The 21,990-nt window shown below is 39.8% G+C and overlaps 1 protein-coding gene across 1 annotated transcript in view; it reads left to right on the plus strand.

Moving 5' to 3' along the window:
• The first annotated feature begins 3,140 nt into the window (after positions 1–3,140).
• SLC16A9 (solute carrier family 16 member 9) overlaps positions 3,141–21,990 on the plus strand; it is a 28,003-nt gene continuing 9,153 nt past the window's right edge. The window contains exons 1-2 of the mRNA XM_003783640.1: positions 3,141–3,372; positions 12,095–12,238. Coding sequence (XP_003783688.1) covers positions 3,177–3,372; positions 12,095–12,238 — 340 coding nt within the window. The 5' untranslated portion in view covers positions 3,141–3,176. The remainder of the gene's footprint in view (positions 3,373–12,094; positions 12,239–21,990) is intronic.

Consider the following 21,990-nt stretch of genomic DNA (forward strand, 5'->3'; position numbering starts at 1 on the left):
CCCCAGAGGAAGCTGGTGCACTGAGATAGATAGCAGGTGTTACAGCACAGAAAGGGGTTCATTCTGCAGAGCACTGAATGAGGAGATGGGAAGAATTCTCAAAACCACCTCTCTGAAAATTTGGGAGAAAGGATTTTTTAAAGGTAGTTTGGCAGGCAAAAGGCTAGGCAATTTGGACCGCTAATTGGCCGGGTCTGGGGCAGAACCATATGGGTGTATAGACTGTCTTCTTTGCTGACCAGGTTTTTGGGTATGGGTCACAAGAGCAGTTGAGTCAGTTCCTTTGCATGGGCCAATGGTCTGTGTGGGTCAGCTGTTCTGCCAGAATGCAGGACCTGGAAGATGTCTCAAAAAACAGCCTCAGGTTTCATACGGGTGATGTTATCTACAGTGGAAAGTTAGAAGGGAACAGTGACTAATTATTATCAAGCAAATGAGGGGACCCCGGGTGGTTATTATTATCATTTTTAGCTACGCCTGTGCCTTTGCAGAGTTTTGGGCCCTTACCCCAGTTCTCACCTTGCACCCCTTTATTGATCTGTAAAGGGCGATTTCAAATATATGCTCTTGACATTATTCTGAATGTATTGTTCGATGCAAGGACAAAAGAAATTAGAAGCATAAAACTTCAAAATATTTAATGAGGTAAAACTATCATTGTAGATGAGTGTATAATTGTATTGCACTGTGTATTGCATGTGCTCAAGAAAATTATCGGAAAATCTACTGCAAATAGGAGAATTTAGTAAGGTAGTGGGATGCAAAATTAGCATATGGCGATCAATAGCTTTTAAACAGAAGACAAAGAAAATGACTTCAATTGTAACATTAGCATAAAGGGTAAAATACATAAAGATACAATGAAACAAATGGGGAGGAAAACTGTGAACACTGAAAACACAAAAGGAGTCTTAAAGCAATGCAAAACACACCGTGTTCTCAGAGTCAACATCGTAAAAGGGTCAGTTCTCTCTAAATCAGTTTTTAAATTTAACTCAGTCCTAATGAAAGCATCATCAGATTTCTTCGTGAACCAAACAGGCTGTTTCTGGAATTCATCATAAACAAACAAACAAACAAACAAACGCAAATAGCTGAGAAAATACTGAAAAAAGTGTGCAATGATGGAGAAAGCGGGAAGGAACTCAGCCCTACTAAAGATTGAAATATATATATATTTTTAAAGAAATATATATATACATTTAAAAATATATATATTTTAAAAGACTTTTATAAGAAGATTCTATAATTAAACTAATGTGGTAATGGTGTGTGAATAGACAGACCAATGGAACAGAGTTAAAACAAATCCAGAAATACATCAAGATTCACCAAAATTTAGACAAGAATTTCAAATGGCTTTTTACCTCTGAAATGATGCACATTTATAAGTGAGAAACACAAGTTAAAACTACAATGAAATACTATTTTAATACCAACAAATTGGTAAAAGGCCAAACATTTCACAACATACTCAAAATCCTAGAGATAAATTAAGTTAGTTCAATCTCCTTGAAGCCAATTTGATAGTAGAAATTGCAATTATAACTGTACCTCCCTTTGACTCAGCAATTCTGCTTTTGGATTTTGCCTAACAGATAAGCAGCAAAAAGATATATACATATGTAACGTGGCATTGTTTTTTCCTTGTAAACCATAGGGGACAAGTTAAACAAATTCCTATACTGGAATATAGTGCAACAGTAAGAAAAAAATAAGGACGGTTAGGATGCATTGATGTGAAAGATCTTCGAGATGTTTGTCAAGTGAAAAAAAGAAAGAATACATACTAGTGTGTATATTTTTGCGTAAAAAATAGCGGACATCTATATTAGAGTCTATTTGTGTATGCATAAAGAAACTCTAAAGGGGTGTCTAACCTGTGGCCCGTGGGCTGCAGCAGATTATTTGAAGACTGTTTTGCTTATCATGAAAATTACACACGGACTTTTTTTTTTTTTTGCTCATCAGCTTTCATGAGTGTTTTTGCATTGAAGTGTGTCCCAAGACAACTCTTGTTCTTCCAATGCGTGGCAGAAAAAAGAAAAAGGTTGGACACCCCTGCTTCTAGACAGATATAAAAGCAGCAAGAGGCATTGGTTATCTGTAGAGATGAAGACTCCATGAGAAATAGGCAGATGGGGGACTGTGTATCTTTTGTCCTTTTAAAATTTTTGAAGCATGTGAATGATTTGCCTACTCAATAAGTAAATAATAAACAAATATGCAGATAGCCATACAGTGAGAATCAGTGTACTTACAAAAACCCCACTAGGGATGTTTTCTATTTAACGATAGGGAAAAATCTCCAAAGATGTGAAGTGAATGAAGTGAGGTGCAGACTATAAGGTATAGGATGTTACTTTTTGTCAAAATAAAGGGAAATCAGAGAATATTTGCTTGGTTTTTCTTAAAGGAACTCTGCAGGGATGCTTGTGTTGAGGAAAGTCGTGCTGTGCTACCCGTTCCTCCTGGGGGCTCCCTTCAGGAATGCAACTCCTTTCCCCAGCTGCAGGGACCTCCGCTGGCCGCAATGGCCTTCAGCTGACAGCAGTAGTGGAGACACCTGAGGTCAGGTCACCACCCCCTTCCTGGGTGGTTGCATCCAGTGAATGGTGGACACGGGGGTGTGAAGGGGCAGCTCCCCGCACCTACTCAGGGCGGCTCCGTGCCCGGCAGCCTAACTTGAGAGATCCCCTACTTTATACTTTTCAGGGCGCCTACTTCTCCCGCCCTCTGTGCCCTCCCACAGGTGTTGGCTGGAGAGCACCCCTCGGAATTCTTCTTCTTGTTAATAGTCTGCTTCCTAGAGAACCCAGGAAGCTAAAAACCAAGAAACTAAAATCAGTAGTTCCCTGTGGTTGGGCAAGGGTGAGAACCCAGTGAAGGAGTATGAGGTTGAAAAGGAGACATTTCACTCTACACCTTTTTATACTTAAAAAAATTTTTTTACCAGGTGGATGAATGCTTTATTCAAATCATAAATGAAAACTTAAAAGTTATTTTGACATGTCTGCAATATTTTATGCTTTCCCACATACATCTTTCTATTTTTTAATTTAGAAGGAGATATTCTCAAGCAAAATACTGTCTCCTTCTACACTTTAAATACACTTTTCTTTTCTGTTCGGTTTTTGTTTAGGACCTACGGAGAAACACCTTGATTTCGTCTTACAATGGAACTTAAAAAGTCCCCTGATGGTGGATGGGGCTGGGTGATCGTGTTGGTCTCCTTCCTCACTCAGTTTTTGTGTTACGGATCGCCGTTGGCTGTCGGAGTCCTGTACATAGAATGGCTGGACGCCTTCGGTGAAGGAAAAGGGAAAACCGCCTGGGTCGGGTCCCTGGCAAGTGGAGTTGGCTTGCTTGCAAGTAAGTGGGCACATTCATGCTGCTTCTTATTCTTTAACCAGGTGATTACATTTGCTGCATCCCTAACACTGTGCAAGGCATCTGAGGCTTCTTTTTGGTTTTATTTTATTTACTTTTTTTAAAACCGAGTCTCAGGCTGTGGCCCTGGGGAGAGTGCCGTGGTGTCACAGCTCACAGCAACCTCGAACTCTTAAGCTTAAGTGACTTGCCTCAGCCTCCCAAGTAGCTGGGACTACAGGCACCTGCCACAACACCTGGCTATGTTTGTTGTTGTTGTTGCAATTGTCACTGTTGTTTTAGCTGGCCCAGGCCGGGTTCGAACCTGCCAGTCTCAGTGTATGTGGCCGGTGCCCTACCCACTGAGCTATGGGTGCCACCTGAGGCTTCTTTTTTGAAAAAGCATATATTACAACACTCTTTCACTGTAACAATGCTGTGTGAAAATATAGGCATGCCGTAAGATAATTCAATCATCCATTTGTTCATTTCTTTATTCGTTTATTGTCTACTATGGGCCATGCAGTGAGACATTGAATGTGGCAATTTGTAAGGCATTTTCCAGCTCTAAAATGATTTGATGAAGATATGTTTAAAACAGAATGTATTGACCAGTTTTCTTTTAAATATGCATCTCTCCTGGATATTAAAGAGGGCTGCTATAAAAAAAAGCAAATACTTCCAAGTGATAAATTACAAACAAGGCTAAAAGACTAGAAAAACAATGCTGAATCATGTGTCTATGTCAGATAAGATAACTAAACATACCTAAACACCTAAAAAGATAATACTTTAAGAGCTCAAGAGAAAAGGAAAAGGTTGCCCAAGATTTGTTTGAGAGAGTTTTTCATAATAGGGTTTATTTGTAAAGCCATCAAAGTATAAGTGGATAATAATTGATACATAAATATAGGGATTTAAAAGTATTGATTTCTAGAAAACCACCTATATTGGAGAGGAAAGAATTTTTTTTTTATGTTCTTTAGTTAGTCACCTTTTCTATTAGGAAATTCTACGTTATACAGAAATAACCTTGGCAAGGGTCAAAAAGATAATTGAAATATTTCAGTTAGCACGTACTTGGAGAACAAAGTTTCTTTTCACAATTCTGTCCAGGTAGGAGCTGAGGATTGAGGGAAGCTGAGATCTCCTTAAGGGTGTGGCATTGGTGATCAGAGCTGAAGCTGATTCTCTGAAAATTAACTGCAGCTGTACACTGTGTTCAAGTTCCCAGGCAGATGACCACTTATCTCAAGGGCCAGGAATAGCCCTCTTCACCGTTTTTTTTTTTTTTTTTTTTGAGGTTTTTGGCCGGGGCTGGGTTTGAATCTGCCACCTCTGGGATATGGGGCCAGTGCCCCACTCTTTTGAGCCTCAGGCACTGCCCCCTCTTCACTTTTAGGCAGGACTAGCTACATAATTTTTGGGTCCCAGTGCAAAATGAAAATACAGGATTCTTGTTAAAAAATCAATAAATCTGTTTCTTCATCTTTACATTTGAGATAATAAAAGTATCTACCCTATATGATTGTTATGTGGAATAATTGAGATTAGCATATGGTAAGTACTCAGTAAATTTTAGTTAGTAGAGAACAAATCACTTACAAATAAAATGACTGTCCCAGGCAGTTCCAACCAAACTCTAGAACCTGTGAAAGAAATACAAAGGATGAAATACAAAGACATTTCTTAGAAGGACGGGCAGGAAGGAGAGCTGGGAAGTTGCTGAGATTGTGCCTAAGCATCTAAAAGTTAAAGGCCTACCCCTGTCTTTTACAAACTTAGATTTGCACAGAGCTCATAATAGCATATTAGAAGTGTGAAAAGATATGCACTCTTCATAACTTTAATTCTTAATTCCTTTTCCCTGAAACCTGAGTGATTGAGGAGAAAATACTCCTTCCTTTTGCCTGAATTATTATTTTGTCCAGATAATCCCTGGGATGAATAAAGCTGGGTATAAGGATTCTGCTTTCTGGGTTGTACATTGTGAATGAACTCAGCCCTGGTACATGTGCTCATAGGGTCTCTCTGTGCTGTGGATGCCACGATAGACAATACTGTCCATGCTTCCAAGGGGTGTGTAGTCTGGGGAAGCGATAGGAAAAAGGTAACTACTAATTGGAGACTTTATGAATACCATAAAGAATAGAAGTTTTAACTTCTATTAAAACTTGGCAGAGGCTCGGCGCCTATAGCTCAACCGGCTAAGGCGCCAGCCACGTACACCTAAGGTGGCGGGTTCAAATCCCCAGCCCGGACCCGCCAAACAACAATGATGGCTGCAACCAAAAAAAAAAAAAAAAATAGCCGGGCGTTGTGGCGGGCGCCTGTGGTCCCAGCTACTTGGAAGGCAGAGGCAGGAGACTCGCTTGAGCCCAGGAATTAGAGGTTGCTGTGAGCTGTAATGCCACGGCACTCTGCCCAGGGGGACAGCTTGAGGCTCTGTCTCAAAAAAAAAAAAAAAAAAAAAAAAAAACTTGGCTAAGTTACAATCCCCAGTTATTCAAACACTAATCTAGGTGTTGCTGTGAAGGTACTTTGTAGATGCGCATAAAGTTCATCATCAGTGAACTTAATGTAAGGTAGATTAGCCTAGATAATCCAGATGGATTTGATTCCATTTGTTGAAAGGCTTTGAGAGCAAAAATGAGCTTTCCCAGAAGAAATTCTGCTGTGGTTGCAGCTTCAGACCAAGCCTGAGAGTTCTTACATACCCTTCCTGCTGACCTGCTCTCTCGATCTGGAACTTGCCCAGCTAGGCAAGTATTGTCTGGCTAATCTCCTAAGTCAGTTCCTTGCAATAAATCTGTTAATATATGTTTCATACTCTTTTTGTTTCTCTGGTTGAGACCTGTTGATAGAGCTGGGATGGAAGGTAACTGAATGGTCTTGCATTAAGATGAGCTAGAACACCTTTTGCCTGGATATTGTTCTTCAAATTTAAGGAACAGGGTGAGGCTGCTTCTCAGACAACCCGGTTGCTAAAACAGCAGGAAGATCTTTCTTCAGTAGTTTTGTACTTGGAGAAGAGTTAATAGTCCCCACACCCGCTTTTGTCCTCCGTTGCTCCAAAGGCCTTCAGACTATGAGTCAGTAAACATATCCCAGGTTAATGGAGTGAGTCAATATTGCCAACCCCACTTGCTGAGTGAGTGGTGAGTGCTGGGCAGAGCTGGGTTTGGGCATCACCCCCAGGCACTGTTAACTCCTTCAGCACTAAATTCCTACCTGCCATGAGGATTCTGTGCTTGGGTCAATTCCCAGTGTGCTAAGTATTTCCAGGATCCATGACAGTGTGACCGGGTTTTGGCTAAACTTTCTGCCATCTCTATAGACCACCAAACCAGCCAACCAGAATAGCGATCGGTATAAGTGTACCTGAGATTGAGGATTTGACTGGGTGTAGCTCCTGAGTGCCTTTCTCTTTCTCAAGGAGATGAATTTAAGATTGACAATCTTAGCCGGAGCAGGGAGTGAGGAATATTCCAATTTTAAGGCTCCCTGCATTTTAGTGGAAATGTAGGGCTTTTGTGAGCCCAGCTAATGGACTTTGTTGGGAAGTCCTTTCTGCATGGCACATCTACACCTGGCTACTGCTACATTTAATTTCTCACTGCATTGACCAACTTAAGGATTTCCTGCAGCAGGCCTGGCCATCCTTCCACTCCTGGGACTGTGAAACTTTTTAGGAGGAAAGAGGTACATGGAGATTGACATTATTTCCCAAAGGGAATGATTCCATTCTATCTTTCAATAATTTCAAAACTACAAAACCACACATGGTTTTCTCTGTGTCTTCTGATGAGCTATGAGCCTCCTACTCTGGGTTGTACAGTACAGTGGCCACTTGGCTGTTGAGCACTTGAATTGTGGCTCATTCAAAAATGGTGATGAGCTAGAGATGTAAAAGCTACACACTGGATTTCAAAGACTCAGTACGAAAAAGAATGAAAAATATCTCAGTGATGTCAAAATATTGAAATGATAATATTTTGGACAGCATTAGGTTAGACAGAATGCATTATTAAAATTAATTTCGTCTCTGTTTTATTTTCCTAATGTTGTCGTTAGAAAGTCTAAGATTCCGTCTGCAGCTCACGTGTGTGACTCCTTACGTTTGTATTGCACAGCACAGCATTAATGGAATCTCAGTAAATGGTTAGCTGTTCACTTTCGGTCTGATTAACACAGGGCTATATATAATGCTGCTAACATATTTAAAATTTGTAATGTATTCTTCCCCTGTGCTGCCTAACAGCCAGCAAAAATTGAACTCTGTTGTCTCTTCCCAAATTACCTGAAGGGCTGAAGGAAGCAATGTCATCGCTCTCTCTGACTTCCTTAGAGGCAATTCATTCTTCCCATTTTTCTAATTTGCGTGTGATGCATACCAAGACTCTTTGTTAGGTAGAGTTTTCTCGTCATTGGCTGAAAAGTGTATCAAATGGTCTGCCTTGGAGGTGGCTAAAAAGAAAGGGTTTTCTATAGTTTGTTTTGCGTTTAAGAGGTTGCAATGTGCAAAATCCCATCTTCAGCCTCTTTTCTTTCTTCACTCTTCACTTTGGTTTGTAGGGTGATTTGTCCTCCTTAACATGTGGGTTTTTACCTTTGGGGGGAGAATGTCAGCATTGAGCCAAAAATGTTGTCAGGCCTTTATGCAGGAGGGGAGAACATCTGTTAAGGCCCCTGCATACTACCTGGGAAGGACAGAACTGCTCACCACCCAGTGCCCCACACCGACTTCTGCCCTCCTTAGGCCATTCTTCTGTGCTGTCTGCCAGCTCTGCTACTGACCAGTCCAGCTCAGGATTTTCAGTTCCACTGACCAGTCCAGCTCAGGATTTTCAGTTCCACCAACCAGTCAAGATTAATCTCTCAAACCGAAAGTAGTAACAGCCACAGTGGCTCCCAATCACCAATACCAGCAATAGTAATAATAACTCTTGAGCACCAATACATGGTCAATTGTAAGTTCAAGAAAATTTTTTTAACTAAAGGTAAATGAATATAAAGGCAATGATGTGTAAGGTGAGCGTGCGCGCATGTGTGTGTGTGTGTGTGTGAGGTTTCTGCTGTCTTCCTACTATTTTGTATTGTAAAATTACAACCTTCTTGTCATTTCCTAATTAAAACTCTCCAAGGTAGTAATGGATAGTTATTACATTTTTTAAATGTCTTGTTAAATAAAAAATTAGCAATCCCACTTTTTCTTTCTAAATTTTTCAGATCCACAAGTGGAATCACTGATTCATGTTATAGGTTAACTAACTTTTGTTCCAGAGGTTCCTTCTGGAAAGTGAAAGACCTGAAACATAGTAAGACATCTCCCCTGAGAGTAATCCTTTGGTTCAATTTGTCTCTTGAAACTCATTCAGTGCTGAGGAATAATAATACGTGGTTTATCATCTTGGAGACTTGGCATTTTATTATGAAATACTCAACACATAAATATGTCATGTTTTGCAAATGTGACTTGATGATCACTTCATTTTATTTTGCCCTAATTATTATTGATGAAGTCTGAGGCTATTTTGGCTTAAATCTATGTAAATAGAATCTATAAATATACCCTGGCTCTAAAGATGAGGGTGAAATAATTTGCTCTAATTTTTTTTAAATAATAAATGATCACAAAGGTTATGTTTTCATGTGACATAAACTCATAAAATTACATAATCTGGAAGATATTAAATACGAAAGCACATTGATGTTCTTTACTAACATTTTGATTTCTAGAAATAACATTAAGAACTGATTAAACTGCTTCTCAATTGGTAAGAATGTTGGGCTGACTTTGGCCTTCACTTTGGAGTTGGTCGAGTCATGTGAACTTCCTGAGCTCCAGTTTCTTCATTTTAATGTTCAGATGTTTGGACCATTTCCAAGTTCCAAAATATCAGATGTAAAATCTTTTGTCTTGAATCTCCGACATCAAGATGTTTTTTTACAGACAGGGCACACTGGCTCATGTCTGTAATCCTATCACTCTGGGAAGCTGAGGTGAGTGGATTGCTTGAGTTCTGGAGTTCAAGACCAGCCTGAACAAGAGTGAGACCCCCAACTTTAAAAATAGCTGGGCATTGTGGAGGGCACCTGTAGTCCCAGCTACTTGGGAGGCTGAGGCAAGAGGATCACTTGAGCCCAAGAGTTTGAGGTTGCTGTGAGCTATGACGTGACAGTACTCTACTGAGGGAGACAAAGTAAGACTCTATCTCAAAAAAAAGATGTTTTCTCTAAGTAAGCAGTAGATGCCAATGTGAAAATTGAGTTTTTGTTTTCTTAAAAAACAACTTTCAGCTCGGCGCCTATAGCTCAACCAGCTAAGGCGCCAGCCACGTACACCTAAGGTGGCGGGTTCGAATCCCCAGCCCGGACCCGCCAAACAACAATGACGGCTGCAACCAAAAAATAGCCAGGCTTTGTGGCGGGCGCCTGTGGTCCCAGCTACTTGGGAGGCGGAGGCAAGAGACTCGCTTGAGCCCAGGAGTTGGAGGTTGCTGTGAGCTGTAATGCCACGGCACTCTACCCAGGGGGACAGCTTGAGGCTCTGTCTCAAAAAAAAAAAAAAACAACTTTCAATTTGCTGTTATCATCTGTGAAATAATTTTTACTCATCTCTTCCTGATGCTTAAATTTTTTTCAAAGAATCATGTATTAGACAAAACTTATCTAAGAATTTATCATGCAATTGATAACAATGCTATGCATTTTATAGAATAATGAGAATGCTATGAAATTAGCCCTCATTCCCACTCCCCAATTCCTGAGTTTCTTTGTGGAATTAACATGCATTAAAGTGTGTAGATTTAAAGTCCTATCTTGAGGATGCAACTTGAAACTTTTCAAGTATGCCAGTAATAATCTGTATTCCAATCCCTTTGTACTGGTAAACTTGTGATCGCTGACTCTCAGTGGCCACACAGTTTGGTAACAACAGGAAGGGTCATGCCTTCTGTTGTCAAACATTTCTCTGTGAAATTTGACTCTCGTAAAACTATTTCTATTTTTGAAGTGTCTAAGTATTTCTCATTGGGTATACAGACACTGCAACCACTGGATGATAAGTTTGGTGTTTCAAATAGATTTTCCTTTTAAAACACCACCACAGAATATTTTCCTCTGCTTGTCCTATAAATATATCTGTCTGCTCTTTTGCACTGATTCAAACAAGGGGACATGGACATGCAAGGGGCCAGTTCAGGACTGGGGAGAAATGTAGGAGAACCAAAGCATTGGGACTGATGCTATCACTGATGCTATTATATCTTGGCGTCCATACTCTGGTCTTACACATGTTTAAGAGATTCTCTTGTATTGGGAAGAATGTTGGGTATGGAGTTGTTGGATCAGGCGCTGCCGTCTACTAACAATGAGATTGTGGATGGGTTTCATCATTTCTCTGTTGGAGGTTGCTTTATAAAGAAGTAAAAGATATATACAGAATAGTGTGCGGGTTTTGAGAGAATAGCTCCGTGCATTTTCACAAACTGCACACACCCTGTAATTAGCACAGTCACACAGAGGAACAACAGAACATGAACAGTACCCTGGGAACTTGGCTTCAGGCTCTTCTGAGTCTAACTCCCCAACCCCTAGCAAAGACAGCCACTGCCCTGACTTCCAACCATAAATTAGTTTTGCCTGCTTTTGTTCTTTTTATAGTTGGAATGATGTGGTTTGTACTTCTCTGTGTTGGATGTCTTCACCCAGCATCTTTGTGAGACGTATCCATAGTGTGATGTGTGGTGTGTAGCCTTCCCTCTCCCTGCTGGATGACAGTCCACTGAATGACGATTCCAGAATTTACTGATACATTCTACTACTGATGAACACCCAGGCTTCTAGGTTTAGCTGTTATAAATAATTCTGCTATGCACATGTATGTATGACTCTTGTAGGTATCTCTGTTGGGTGTATACCTAGAATCGGAACTTCTGGATTAGATAGTATGATAATATGCTACGTTCAACTTGAGGAGATAATTCTAGCAGTGTTTGAGAATTTTGTTTTCTCTACATTCTTGCTAACACAATTGTCTGTCTTTAGCCATTCTGGTGGGTGTGCTTTTTGAAAGTTGGACATCATAACTTATACCTTAAAAGGTTGTTGTCAACTTAATTAATGTGTGCTTTTCTTTGCTTTCAAATCCTCTTTCTCCTACCATGGACTTGGGCAACCTCTCTGAGCTTCAGTATCTTTCCATGTCAAATGAGACTATTGGGCTGGATGACCCTTAATATTCTCTTATTTCTAGTATGCTAAGTTTTCTAATTCTGGGTACTTTTCAGGTACAGTCCTAGTGGGAAAGAATTCAATGTTATAGTAACACTGTGAGGTGGGTACGATTATTATTGCTATTTTCAGGTGAGGAAAGATCAAATATAAATTGCCTACGATCCAACAACTAGCAAGTAGTGGAGCTAGAATTTGGATAAAATCTGACTCCAGAAACCTCATTTCTTAACCACGTATCTTACCATCCTTTAATTTCCTTATCAAAGAAATGGGGGTAGCAACGGTTCAATTACAGTAGATTAAAATGAGATGAGGTTGCTGATGTGAAATGCCTTGCATAGTGTCTGCCTACTGTACATACTCAGAAGATGTTTATTTTTGTTGTTTCATGGTGGAAAGAATCGTTTTGAACTTATCATGGTTGGATCATTGGATTGTGGGGAAGAGATTCCTGTTAAATAAGTGAAGCTTTCATTTCTTTGTTCAGGTCCTGTCTGCAGTCTCTGTGTCTCATCTTTTGGAGCAAGACCCGTCACAATCTTCAGTGGCTTCATGGTGGCTGGAGGCCTGATGTTGAGCAGCTTTGCTCCCAACATCTACTTTTTGTTTTTTTCCTATGGCATTGTCGTAGGTAAGGAATCTGGGCATGGTGACTTTTCGAACTTAAAAGAATTATGCATCATCTCACCCACGCCGAGTTTATTATTTCACTGATCTAAAGGGGGGAAAACTCTCACTAAGCAAGTGGTCATTGCTTTCAATGACCACTTCTCTAAAAATTGTTGCTTTCGTAATAAATCCACCCAGGGAAAATCAAAATATTTGAAAAAGATAAACATTTCTAAAATTCATATTATGTCTCCTTGCAGAAACTGTTTTCATCTCAGACTTCATCTCCAGACAGCACAAAAAAGGAAAAGTGAGAGAAGGGGATAGAAAAGTTAGATATCCCTGACATCTGTGTTTCTCACTGACTTAGGAAGTGGCCCCTTCCCTTCTATTAGACACTCGAGCAGGGCTCTTTGATTTGCTGGGATTTTATGTTTGTTCATTTTTTTGTTTTCTTAGAGATAGGGTGTTGCTCTCTCGTGTAGGCTAGAGTGCAGTGACCTAATTATAGGTCACTATAGCCTCAAACTCTTGGGCTCAAAGTGATCCTCCCACTTTAGTGTCCCAAGTAGGTAGGACCGCAGGCATATTACCCTGCCAGGCTAATTTTTTCTTGCCTTTTGTGGAGAGAGGGTCTTGCTATATTGTCCAGGCTGGTCTCGAACTCCTGGCCTCAAGTGATCCTCCCACCTCAGCCTCCCAAAGTGCTGGGAGTACAGGCATGATCCACCTTAACTGGCCTAAGCAGGGCTCTGGGTTCGTATTCACAAATAGCTGTTTGTGTTCCACAGCATCTATTGCAGGGCCTGTATCAAAAATCACAGCAGAAGTAAAAAGTAGATTTTAAGGCATTTATTATTATTATTATTATTTTTAAACATAAGGCAGGAGCAAAGAACATTGAGTTCTAGGGATGATTAAAATGCCATTGGTTGCTGGAGAGGAAAGCGTGGAAGGCTCAGAGCCTGAGAGTGCTTACAACTGGTAGGAAATATCCTGTGATGTGTTATGCCAGTTACATTCTGTGTCAGTACTCCTGGGAGCTTTAGTTGCCGATTTGAGAAAGATGACCTCCAGCTTTCAAGAGTTTTTGTGATGTCAGAAAGGACCTAGTTTTGCTGACTACCAATATTCCTCTTTGCTACTTGGTGGTATTTCCCCAATAATAAATAATAGAAATTACAGCAGCTAACATTCACAGAGTACTTATCATGTGCTAAGGGCTGCGCTAAATGATTTACGTGGTCTCACTTAGTCTTCACAAGAACTTACTTTACAGAGAGAGAAAGTGAAACTCAAAGAAGTGAAAAAATTACAAACCTAGTCACAGAGCTAAGAGACGTGGGGCTGGGCCCACTCACTCCTATACCAGGACATGACCTCTTTTACATTTTCCTAATAATTCTTAGTGCTTTTAGGGCTTTTAAAGTTTCTTTTAAATTTAACTTCATGCCCCAATGCTACTCAGATCTTAAGCTAAATAATCAGGTCACTTGTGAGGCCTTTGAAAGCACCTGGTATATGTTTTGTATTTTATATAGTGCTTAATGTAATTTTGAAACTGTGGCTGCATATATATTAATCTCTTGTGTAAAATTTGAGACTCTTCACTGAATAATAATTTCACGTTTTGTCTAAAATAATTTAAAAATGTAGATATCTGTGTTTATGCATGTTCAATCTAGGAAAAGCCTTTGTGAGTATATGTCTGAAGTTGTCACTGACTTAAAAATTGATAAAAAGTGAGTAATACCATTGCATTTGTATTATCCATAGAACAAAATGAATTTTTTTTTTTTGAGACAGAGTCTTACTCTGTCACCCCAGCCAGACTGCAGTGGTGTTAGCATAGCTCACTGCAACTTTAAACTCCTGGGCTCAAGTGATCCTCCTGCTTCAGCCTCCTAAGTAGCTGCAACTATAGACATGTGCCACCATACTTGGCCTATTTTTTCTATTTTTAATAGGGACAGGGTCTCATGCTTGCTCAGGCTGGGTCTCCAACTCCTGACCTCAAGGGATCCTCCCACCTCGGCCTCCCAGAGTGCTAGGATGACAGGTGTGAGCCACCATGCCCAGCCCTTGTTTTTAGGCCATTTTTATGTGTTCTTTTGAGAAATGTCTATTCAGACCATGTACTCATTTTTTAAAATCAGATTGTTTGGAGCTTTTGTTTAAATGTTTGAGTTTCTATGTATTCTGGATATGAATCCCCTGTCTGATGAGTACTTTGCAAATATTTTCTCCCATTCTACAGAGTGTCTTTTTACGCAATTGATTGCTTCCTTTGCTGTGCAGAAGCTTTTTAGTTTGGTATAATCTCTTATTTATTTTTGCTTTTGTAGCCTGTGCTTTTGAGCTCTATCTTATTCAAAAAAATCTTTTCCAGACCCATGTCCTGAAGCATTCCCCCTATGTTGTCTTCTATTAGTTTTATTGTTTAAGGTCTTTTATTTAGGTCTTTGATCCATTTTGAGTTGATTTTTGTATAGGGTAGGAGATGGGGGTCTAGCTTTATTCTTCTGCATATGGATATCCAGTTTACCTTTTATTGAAGAGGGTATCCTTTCCCTAATGCATGTTCTATACACCTTTATCAAAAATCAGTTGGGTGGAGATATGTGGATTAAGTTCAGGGTTCTCTGTTCTGTTTCATTGGTCTACATGTCTGTTGTATGCCAGTGTCATGCTGTTGTGATTACTACAGCTTTGTAGTATAAATTGAAGAAGTCTGATCGTGAGATGCTTTCAGCTTTTTTTTTTTTCCTCCTCAGGATTGCTTTGGCTTTTCAGGGTCTTTTGTACTTCCATATAAATATTAGGATTTTTTTCTATTTCTGTCAAGAAAGTTATCAGTATTTTGATAGGGATTGCATTCGATCTGTAGATTTATTTGGGTAGTATGGTTATTGTAAGAATATTAATTCTTGCTATATGAACATGGGATGTCTTTCCATTTATTTGTATTGTTTTCATCAGTGCTTTGTAATTTTCTTTATAGACATCTTTTGCCTTCTTAGTTAAATTTTTTCCTAAGCATTTAAGAAAATGATTATTGTAAATAGAATTGCCTTCCTGATTTCTTTTTCAGTTAGTTTATTGCTTATGTACAGAAATGCTATTGATTTTGTATGTTGATTTTGTATCCCACAACTTTAATGAATTTATCAGTTCTAAGAGGTTTTTTTTGTTGAGTCTGTAGGTTTTCTATATATAAGATCATGTCATCTGCAAACAAATACAATTTTACTTCTTTCTTTCTAATTAGGGACTCCTTTATTTCCTCTGTTGCCTAATTTCTTTGACAGGGACTTCCAGTACTAGACGGAATAAGAATGGTAAATTAGACATTATTGTCTTGTTCTAGTTCTTAGAGGGAATTAGAGGAAAACTATTCCTCGTTCAATATAATGTTAGCGGTGGGTTTGTCATATATGGCCTTTACTATGTTGAGGTATTTGGAGTTGTTATTATGAAGGGATGTTGAATTTAATCAAATGCTTTTTCTGAATCTATTGAGATAATCATATGGTTTTTGTTCTTCATTCTATTGATGTGATGTATGATGTTTATTGAGTTGTATATGCTGAACCATCCTTGAATTCTTGGGATAAATATCACTTGATAGTGGTATATTATCTTTTTAATGTGTTATTATGTCCAGTGCTTTACAAATGAAAGAAAAAAATTAACTTACATTGTTCATAATTTATATACATTTGGTTGTTAATATAATGAGTTATATATAAAAATTAAAAATGTTCACTAATAATGGAAGACTGCCTAAGGGTGTATAACAAGAAAAAGGCATATTAACTAAGTTCTATAACTAATGGAACTTTACCAAACGTGTGAAATTGATTTTTATTTTGGATCATGTTGCTGGACTCTTTCAGTAGGTAACTCTGCCCTCCCTCCCCATTCCTCATGATCTTGTAGTAGTCTATGTTGATGGGATACCCTCAGCTGTATACCACCACACTTGACTACTTTTTCTATTTTTTGTAGATGCATGGTCTTGTTACTCTGGCTGATTCTGAACTCCTGACTGTAGGTGATCCTCCTGCCTTGGCCTCCCAAAATGCTGGGATTATAGGCGTGAGCCACCATGCCCAGCCTATTTTCTTATTTTAAACTGAGTATGATAATAACATCCATATTGTGGGAAATTGTGAAGACTAATTACAAAATGTATTGAATATTAGCTAGGACACCCATTATTAATAGTTTTATTATTAGTTGGTTGTAGGTCTATGGTTTTATCTCTGAGTTTTCTATTCTGTTCCATTGACCTATGTGTCTACTTTTGTGCAAGTACCATGCTGTGTTGGTTACTATAGCCTTGTGGTATGATTTTAAGTCAGGTAATGTGATGTCTTCTGTTTGTTTGTTTCCTTAGGATTGCTAGGGCTATTCATGTATATGGTTCTTGGTTCTGTATGAATTTTAGAATTGTTTTTTCTACTTCTGTGAAGAATGACATTGGTATTTTGATAGGAATTGCACTGATCTATAGATTTTGGGGGGCAGTATGGCCATTTTAACAATACTGATTCTTCCAATCCATGAGTACAGAATGATTTTCGATTTGTTTGTATCATCTACAATGTCTTTCATCAGTGATTTGATTTCTTCTTGTAGAGATTGTTCGCCATCTTGGTTAAATGTATTCCTAGGTTTTTTGTTTGTTTGTTTGTTTGTTTTGTTTTGCAGCAATTATAAATGGGATTGAGTTTTTGATTTGGTTCTCAGCTTGATCATTGTGTGTAGAAATGCTATTGATTTTTGTACTTGATATTATAACCTGAGACTTTGCTGAATTAATTCTTTATCAAATCTAAGAGTCTTTATGAGGAGTCTGAAAGTTTTCTAGATTTAAGATCCTATTATCAGAATACAGAGATAATTTTACTTTCTCTTTTCTGGCTAGGACTTCCAATGCCATGTTGAATAGAAATGGTAAAAGTAGGCATCCTTGTGTAGTTCCAGTTCTTTTCAGTATGATATTGGCTGTGGATTTGTTGGATATGGCTTTTATTATTTTGAGCTATGTTCCTTCTATGCCAGAGTTTTAGGGTTTGTATCACAGATGGATATTGAATTTTACTGATTGCTTTTTTGTGTGTCTTAGGATCATTATATCCTCTTGCTAGGTTGATCCCTTTATCATTATATATGACTTTGTTTGTCCTTTTTTACTATTTTTAATTTTTTTTTTTTTTTGAGACAGAGTCTTGCTATGTTGCCCTCAGTAGAGCGCTATGGCATCACGGCTCACAGCAACCTCAAACTCTTGGGCTTAAGTGATTCTCTTGCCTTAGCCTCCAAGGAGCTGTGACCACAGGTGCCCACCATAATACTTGGCCATTATTTGTTGCAGTCATCATTGTTGTTTAGCTGGCCCAGGCTGGGTTCAAACCCTCTAGCCTTGGTGTATATAGCTGGTGCTGTAGACACTGTGCTATAGGCACCGAGCCCTGTTTTTAAAGTCTGTTGTATCTGATATAACTATGACTACTCTTGCTTTTGATTTCCATCTGTGTAGAATATCTTTGTCCACTCTTTTACTTTCAGTCTATATTATGTGTCTTTATGGGTAAGGTGAATTTCTTGTAAGCAGCATATAGTTAGAATTATTTAAAAAATCCATTCTGGGCAGCATCCGTGGCTCAGTGAGTAAGGCACTGGCCCCATATACTGAGGGTGGTGGGTTCGAACCCAGCCCCTGCCAAACTGCAACTGCAACAACAAAACAAATTAAAAATAAATAAATAATCCATTCTGCCAATCTATGTCTTCTAAGTGGAGAATTTATCCATTTGTATTCAAGATTAATATTGATATATGAAGCTTTATTCTTGTCAAATTGTTAATTGATTTCTAGTTGTTTTATAAATTCTTTGTTTCTTTCTTTGAAAATATTTTCATCAAACTGGTAAACATAGCCTTCACTACATTTTCTTAATTATTGTGTTAAGACATTTATATTCTACATTTAGTAAATTTCACATGTACCCTTGTCTTTTCTCTTTTTGTCTTTGTGGTTTGCCAAACTTCTGTCATGTTGCCTTAATTCCTTTTTCTTCCTCTTTTGTGTGATTGTTTTATAAGGCTTGTGAGTTTTCTAAACACATGAAAATGTATTTTTGTAATGGTGAATACTGACTTTTCATTTCCAACTTTACCACACTTTTGAGCATTTCCTGTAGAGCTGATCTACCATGGTGAATTCTCTGTGTTTGCTTATCTCGAAAAACTTTATTCTTGCTTCATTTATGAAGCTTATTCTTATGTGAAATAACATTATTGGCTGGCAGTTTTTACTTTCAGTTCTTTGAAAATGCCATCTCATTGTCTTCTAGCCTGTAAGGTTTCTGTTAAGAGGTCTGATGTTAATGTGATGGGGTTTTCGTTTATTGAAGACTAGATGCTTTTCTCTTGCTAATTTTAAAATTCTTTTTTTCACTTCAACTTTAGTCATTCCAATTATAATATGCTGTGGTAAAGTACTTTTTGTAGTGTATTTGCCTGGGAATCATTTGGTCTCCTCTATCTGAATATCGAACTCTCTTGCTAGTCCTAGGAAGTTTTTATCAATTGTTTTCTTAAATAAGTTTTCTAAATATTTTCATCTCTTTCCTTTCAGGAATATTGATAACTTATAAGTTTGGTTGTTTTATGTAGTCCCAGAAGTATCAAAGGCTTTGGTCTTTTTTTTTTTTTTGAGACAGAGTCTCAAGCTGTTGCCCTGGTAGAGTGCTGTGGTGTGGCATCATAGCTCACAGCAACCTCCAACTCGGGCTCAAGAGATCCTCTTGCCTCAGCTATGCTATTTTTAGTGGAGATGGGTCTCGCTTTTGCTCAGGCTGGTCTTGAACTCATGAGCTCAAGCAATCCACCTGTTTTAGCCTTCCAGAGTGCTAGGATTACAGATGTGAGCCACCGTGACTGGCTGGCTTTGGTAGTTTTTTAAAATTCTTTCTTTATCTTATTTTTGTCTTATTGTATTATTTTAAAAGACTTGTACTCAAGTCCTAAGATTCCCCCTCCTTTTTGATCTAGTCTGTTTTTGAGATGTTTGAATGTGTTTTGTATTTCCCTTTGTGAATTTTTTAGCTCCAGAATTTCTGGGTTTTTTTTTTCTTTCTTTCTTTAAGATATCTGTCTCTTTGGCAAATTTTTCATTTGTATCCTGAATTGATTTTCTGATTTCTTTGTGATGGTTTTCGGATTTCATTGAGCTGCTGTCTCACAGCAGTCTGTGGGAGGGCCATGGGATTGTCCTGGGTGTGTGCAGGCACCCTTGGGCTCCCCTGTCCCTCCTTAGCTTAGTGACACCTGCAGCCGTGCCAGTCTGAATCCAGCTGATTCAGGGATGCTGCCTGGCCTTAAACTGCCATAATGGTGACTTGGGTTGTGATCAGAGAGGGTGGGATCCCTTCCAGGGAAACAGCATAGGTAGGATGCTGGGGAGAGTGCTGTCCACTTCTGCCTCAGACTCATAGCAGGCAGCGTGGCAGAAACTGTCCTAGGTGCGTGTAGGACAGCTTGGGTTCTTCTGTCCCTCAGCTGGGTGTGGCTGCAGCTAAGCTAGCCCAAACTGAGTCTGAGGGTAGGCTCTGCCCATCTTTAAATTCCCCCCAAAATTCCCTGAGTCTATGAACAGAGAGGGTAAGGTCCCTTTTCAGGCAGGCTGAGCTGTCAGGAAGCTGTGAGCAGTGCAGTTTGCTCAAAGCAGTCCCACAGCACCTGGCTGCAGGGTGGTGGGTGCCATCCCGGGCGTGTGTCAGAGAGCCTCCTTTCCTTGCCCCTCCTCAGCCAGGTGAGGTTGCAGCTGTGTCAGCCCAAACTCAGCCTGTGGGTCAAACTCTGAAGATACCACCTTGGACTTGGCTACTGGAAAGGCCGGGGCTCCACCCAGGCAAGCAGTGTGAATGAGAAACTGTGGGAAACGCTGTCTGCTCACATCTCAGTCCCAACAGCAGCCTGCAGCAGGGCAGTGGGGACCTTCCCAGGGGGTGTGGGGGCCTGGGCACCTCTACTCCTCTGCGCTGGTAGGCATGCCTGCAGTCTCCCATATCTAGGCACCCAGAATGTCGCCTGGCTTAAGCTGCTCTGGGCTCAGATGCCTGAGGGATCAGGCGTGGGCACCCTTTGTGGAGCAGCCTCTCTGACAATCTCTGAGCAGCTCCTCCTGTTAGTCCCAAGGCATGCATGGCCTGGGGGGTTCTCTTGTAGCCAAGATTGTAAGAGCCTATCTCGGGGAGTGGAGCCCTGCAGGCTTCTCTCTTGATGTTTTCCCAGGTCCAGGAGCCTCTCCCAGCTATTAGCCCGAGCAAGTTGCCTGAATCCTCTCCTCACCCACTTGTGGTGCTTCCTGTCTTTTCCCTGGTGAATCCTGGCATTCTCCCCCATAAGATCTGTACAAAATGTGAGAATCTGTTTGCTATTCTTGTTCCTCTCTGTGGAGAGAGCACCTACTACCTTTTGATCCTATTCCCCACTTTTTTTTTTAGAGACAGAGTCTCACTTTGTTGCCCTCGGTAGAGTGCCATGGTGTCACAGCTCACAGCAACCTCCAACTCCTGGGCTTAGGCGATTCTCTTGCCTCAGCCTCCCAAGTACTGGAACTACAGGTGCCCACCACAAGGCCTGGCTATTTTTTTGTTGCAGTTTGGCCGGGGCTGGGTTTGAGCCCCCCACCCCAGATACATGGGGCTGGTGCCCTACTCACTGAGACACAGGTGCCGCCCCCCCACTCCCCAATTGTATTTTTTTTAATAAAATGAGACTAATCTGACTTCACTAAGATTTTGTGAGTATTCATTAAAGATATATAAAGATGCATGGAGAGATTTAATATGTGTTTTTTTCTTGTATCTCAAATTCCTTACTGACCTCTTAGTTCAAGACAAGAGCAGCCATTTTGGGATACTAAAGATGCTGTACTAGTGAATCAGAAATATCTGTGTAAGGGATTAAAGTATATACTTAAAGAAATCAAAACTACATTGAATATTGAATTACAACCTAAAATGTTAAGAAAATTCTAAAGTGCATTAATTGATGTTAATTATGTTTTACCATTTAATTGATCTTTCCAAAAATATCATCTTGAAAACAGGAAGTAAACCGTCTTGCTTAGGTTTTCTTAGCCAACATAAAATGGAAGCTTGCCAGATTTCAAGTGACTGTGAGCCACACAACCAAGTCTGGTCATCCCAGCTCCTATTTTCTCAATAACATTACTAAGTCAGGAAAAAGTGTGGTAGGAGATGGGAGTGGGGTGGGCAAGGGGTGTTGGTGCGGGAATGTGCCTGTAATGAGTTGCTCAAGCTTCTTGCTCCTGATTTCTCTTTGCTTTTCTGAAAAGAACAAGTCAAAGTCAATGTCTTGCACTCTCTTTTCTTCAAACTGTATTGTTAGTTAGCTACCTGGTTATGGTTTTCTTAATTTTCTTTTCTTGCATTTTCTTTTTTTTTTTGAGACAGAGCCTCAAGCTGTCCTCCTGGGTAGAGTGCCATGACATCACAGCTCACAGCAACCTCCAACTCCTGGGCTCAAGTGAGTCTCTTGCCTCAGCCTCCCAAGTAGCTGGGACTACAGGCGCCTGCCGCAACACCCGGGTATTTTTTTTTGGTTGCAGCCGTCATTGTTGTTTGGCGGGCCGGGCTGGATTTGAACCCGCCGCCTTAGGTGTATGTGGCTGGCGCCTTAGCCGCTTGAGCCACAGGCGCCGAGCCTTCTTGCATTTTCTTGATAATATCTGTGTGA

The sequence above is a fragment of the Otolemur garnettii genome, unplaced genomic scaffold (assembly GCF_000181295.1).
Source record: "Otolemur garnettii isolate 467f Iridium unplaced genomic scaffold, OtoGar3 scaffold00008, whole genome shotgun sequence".
In the NCBI taxonomy this organism is placed as follows: Eukaryota; Metazoa; Chordata; class Mammalia; order Primates; family Galagidae; genus Otolemur; species Otolemur garnettii.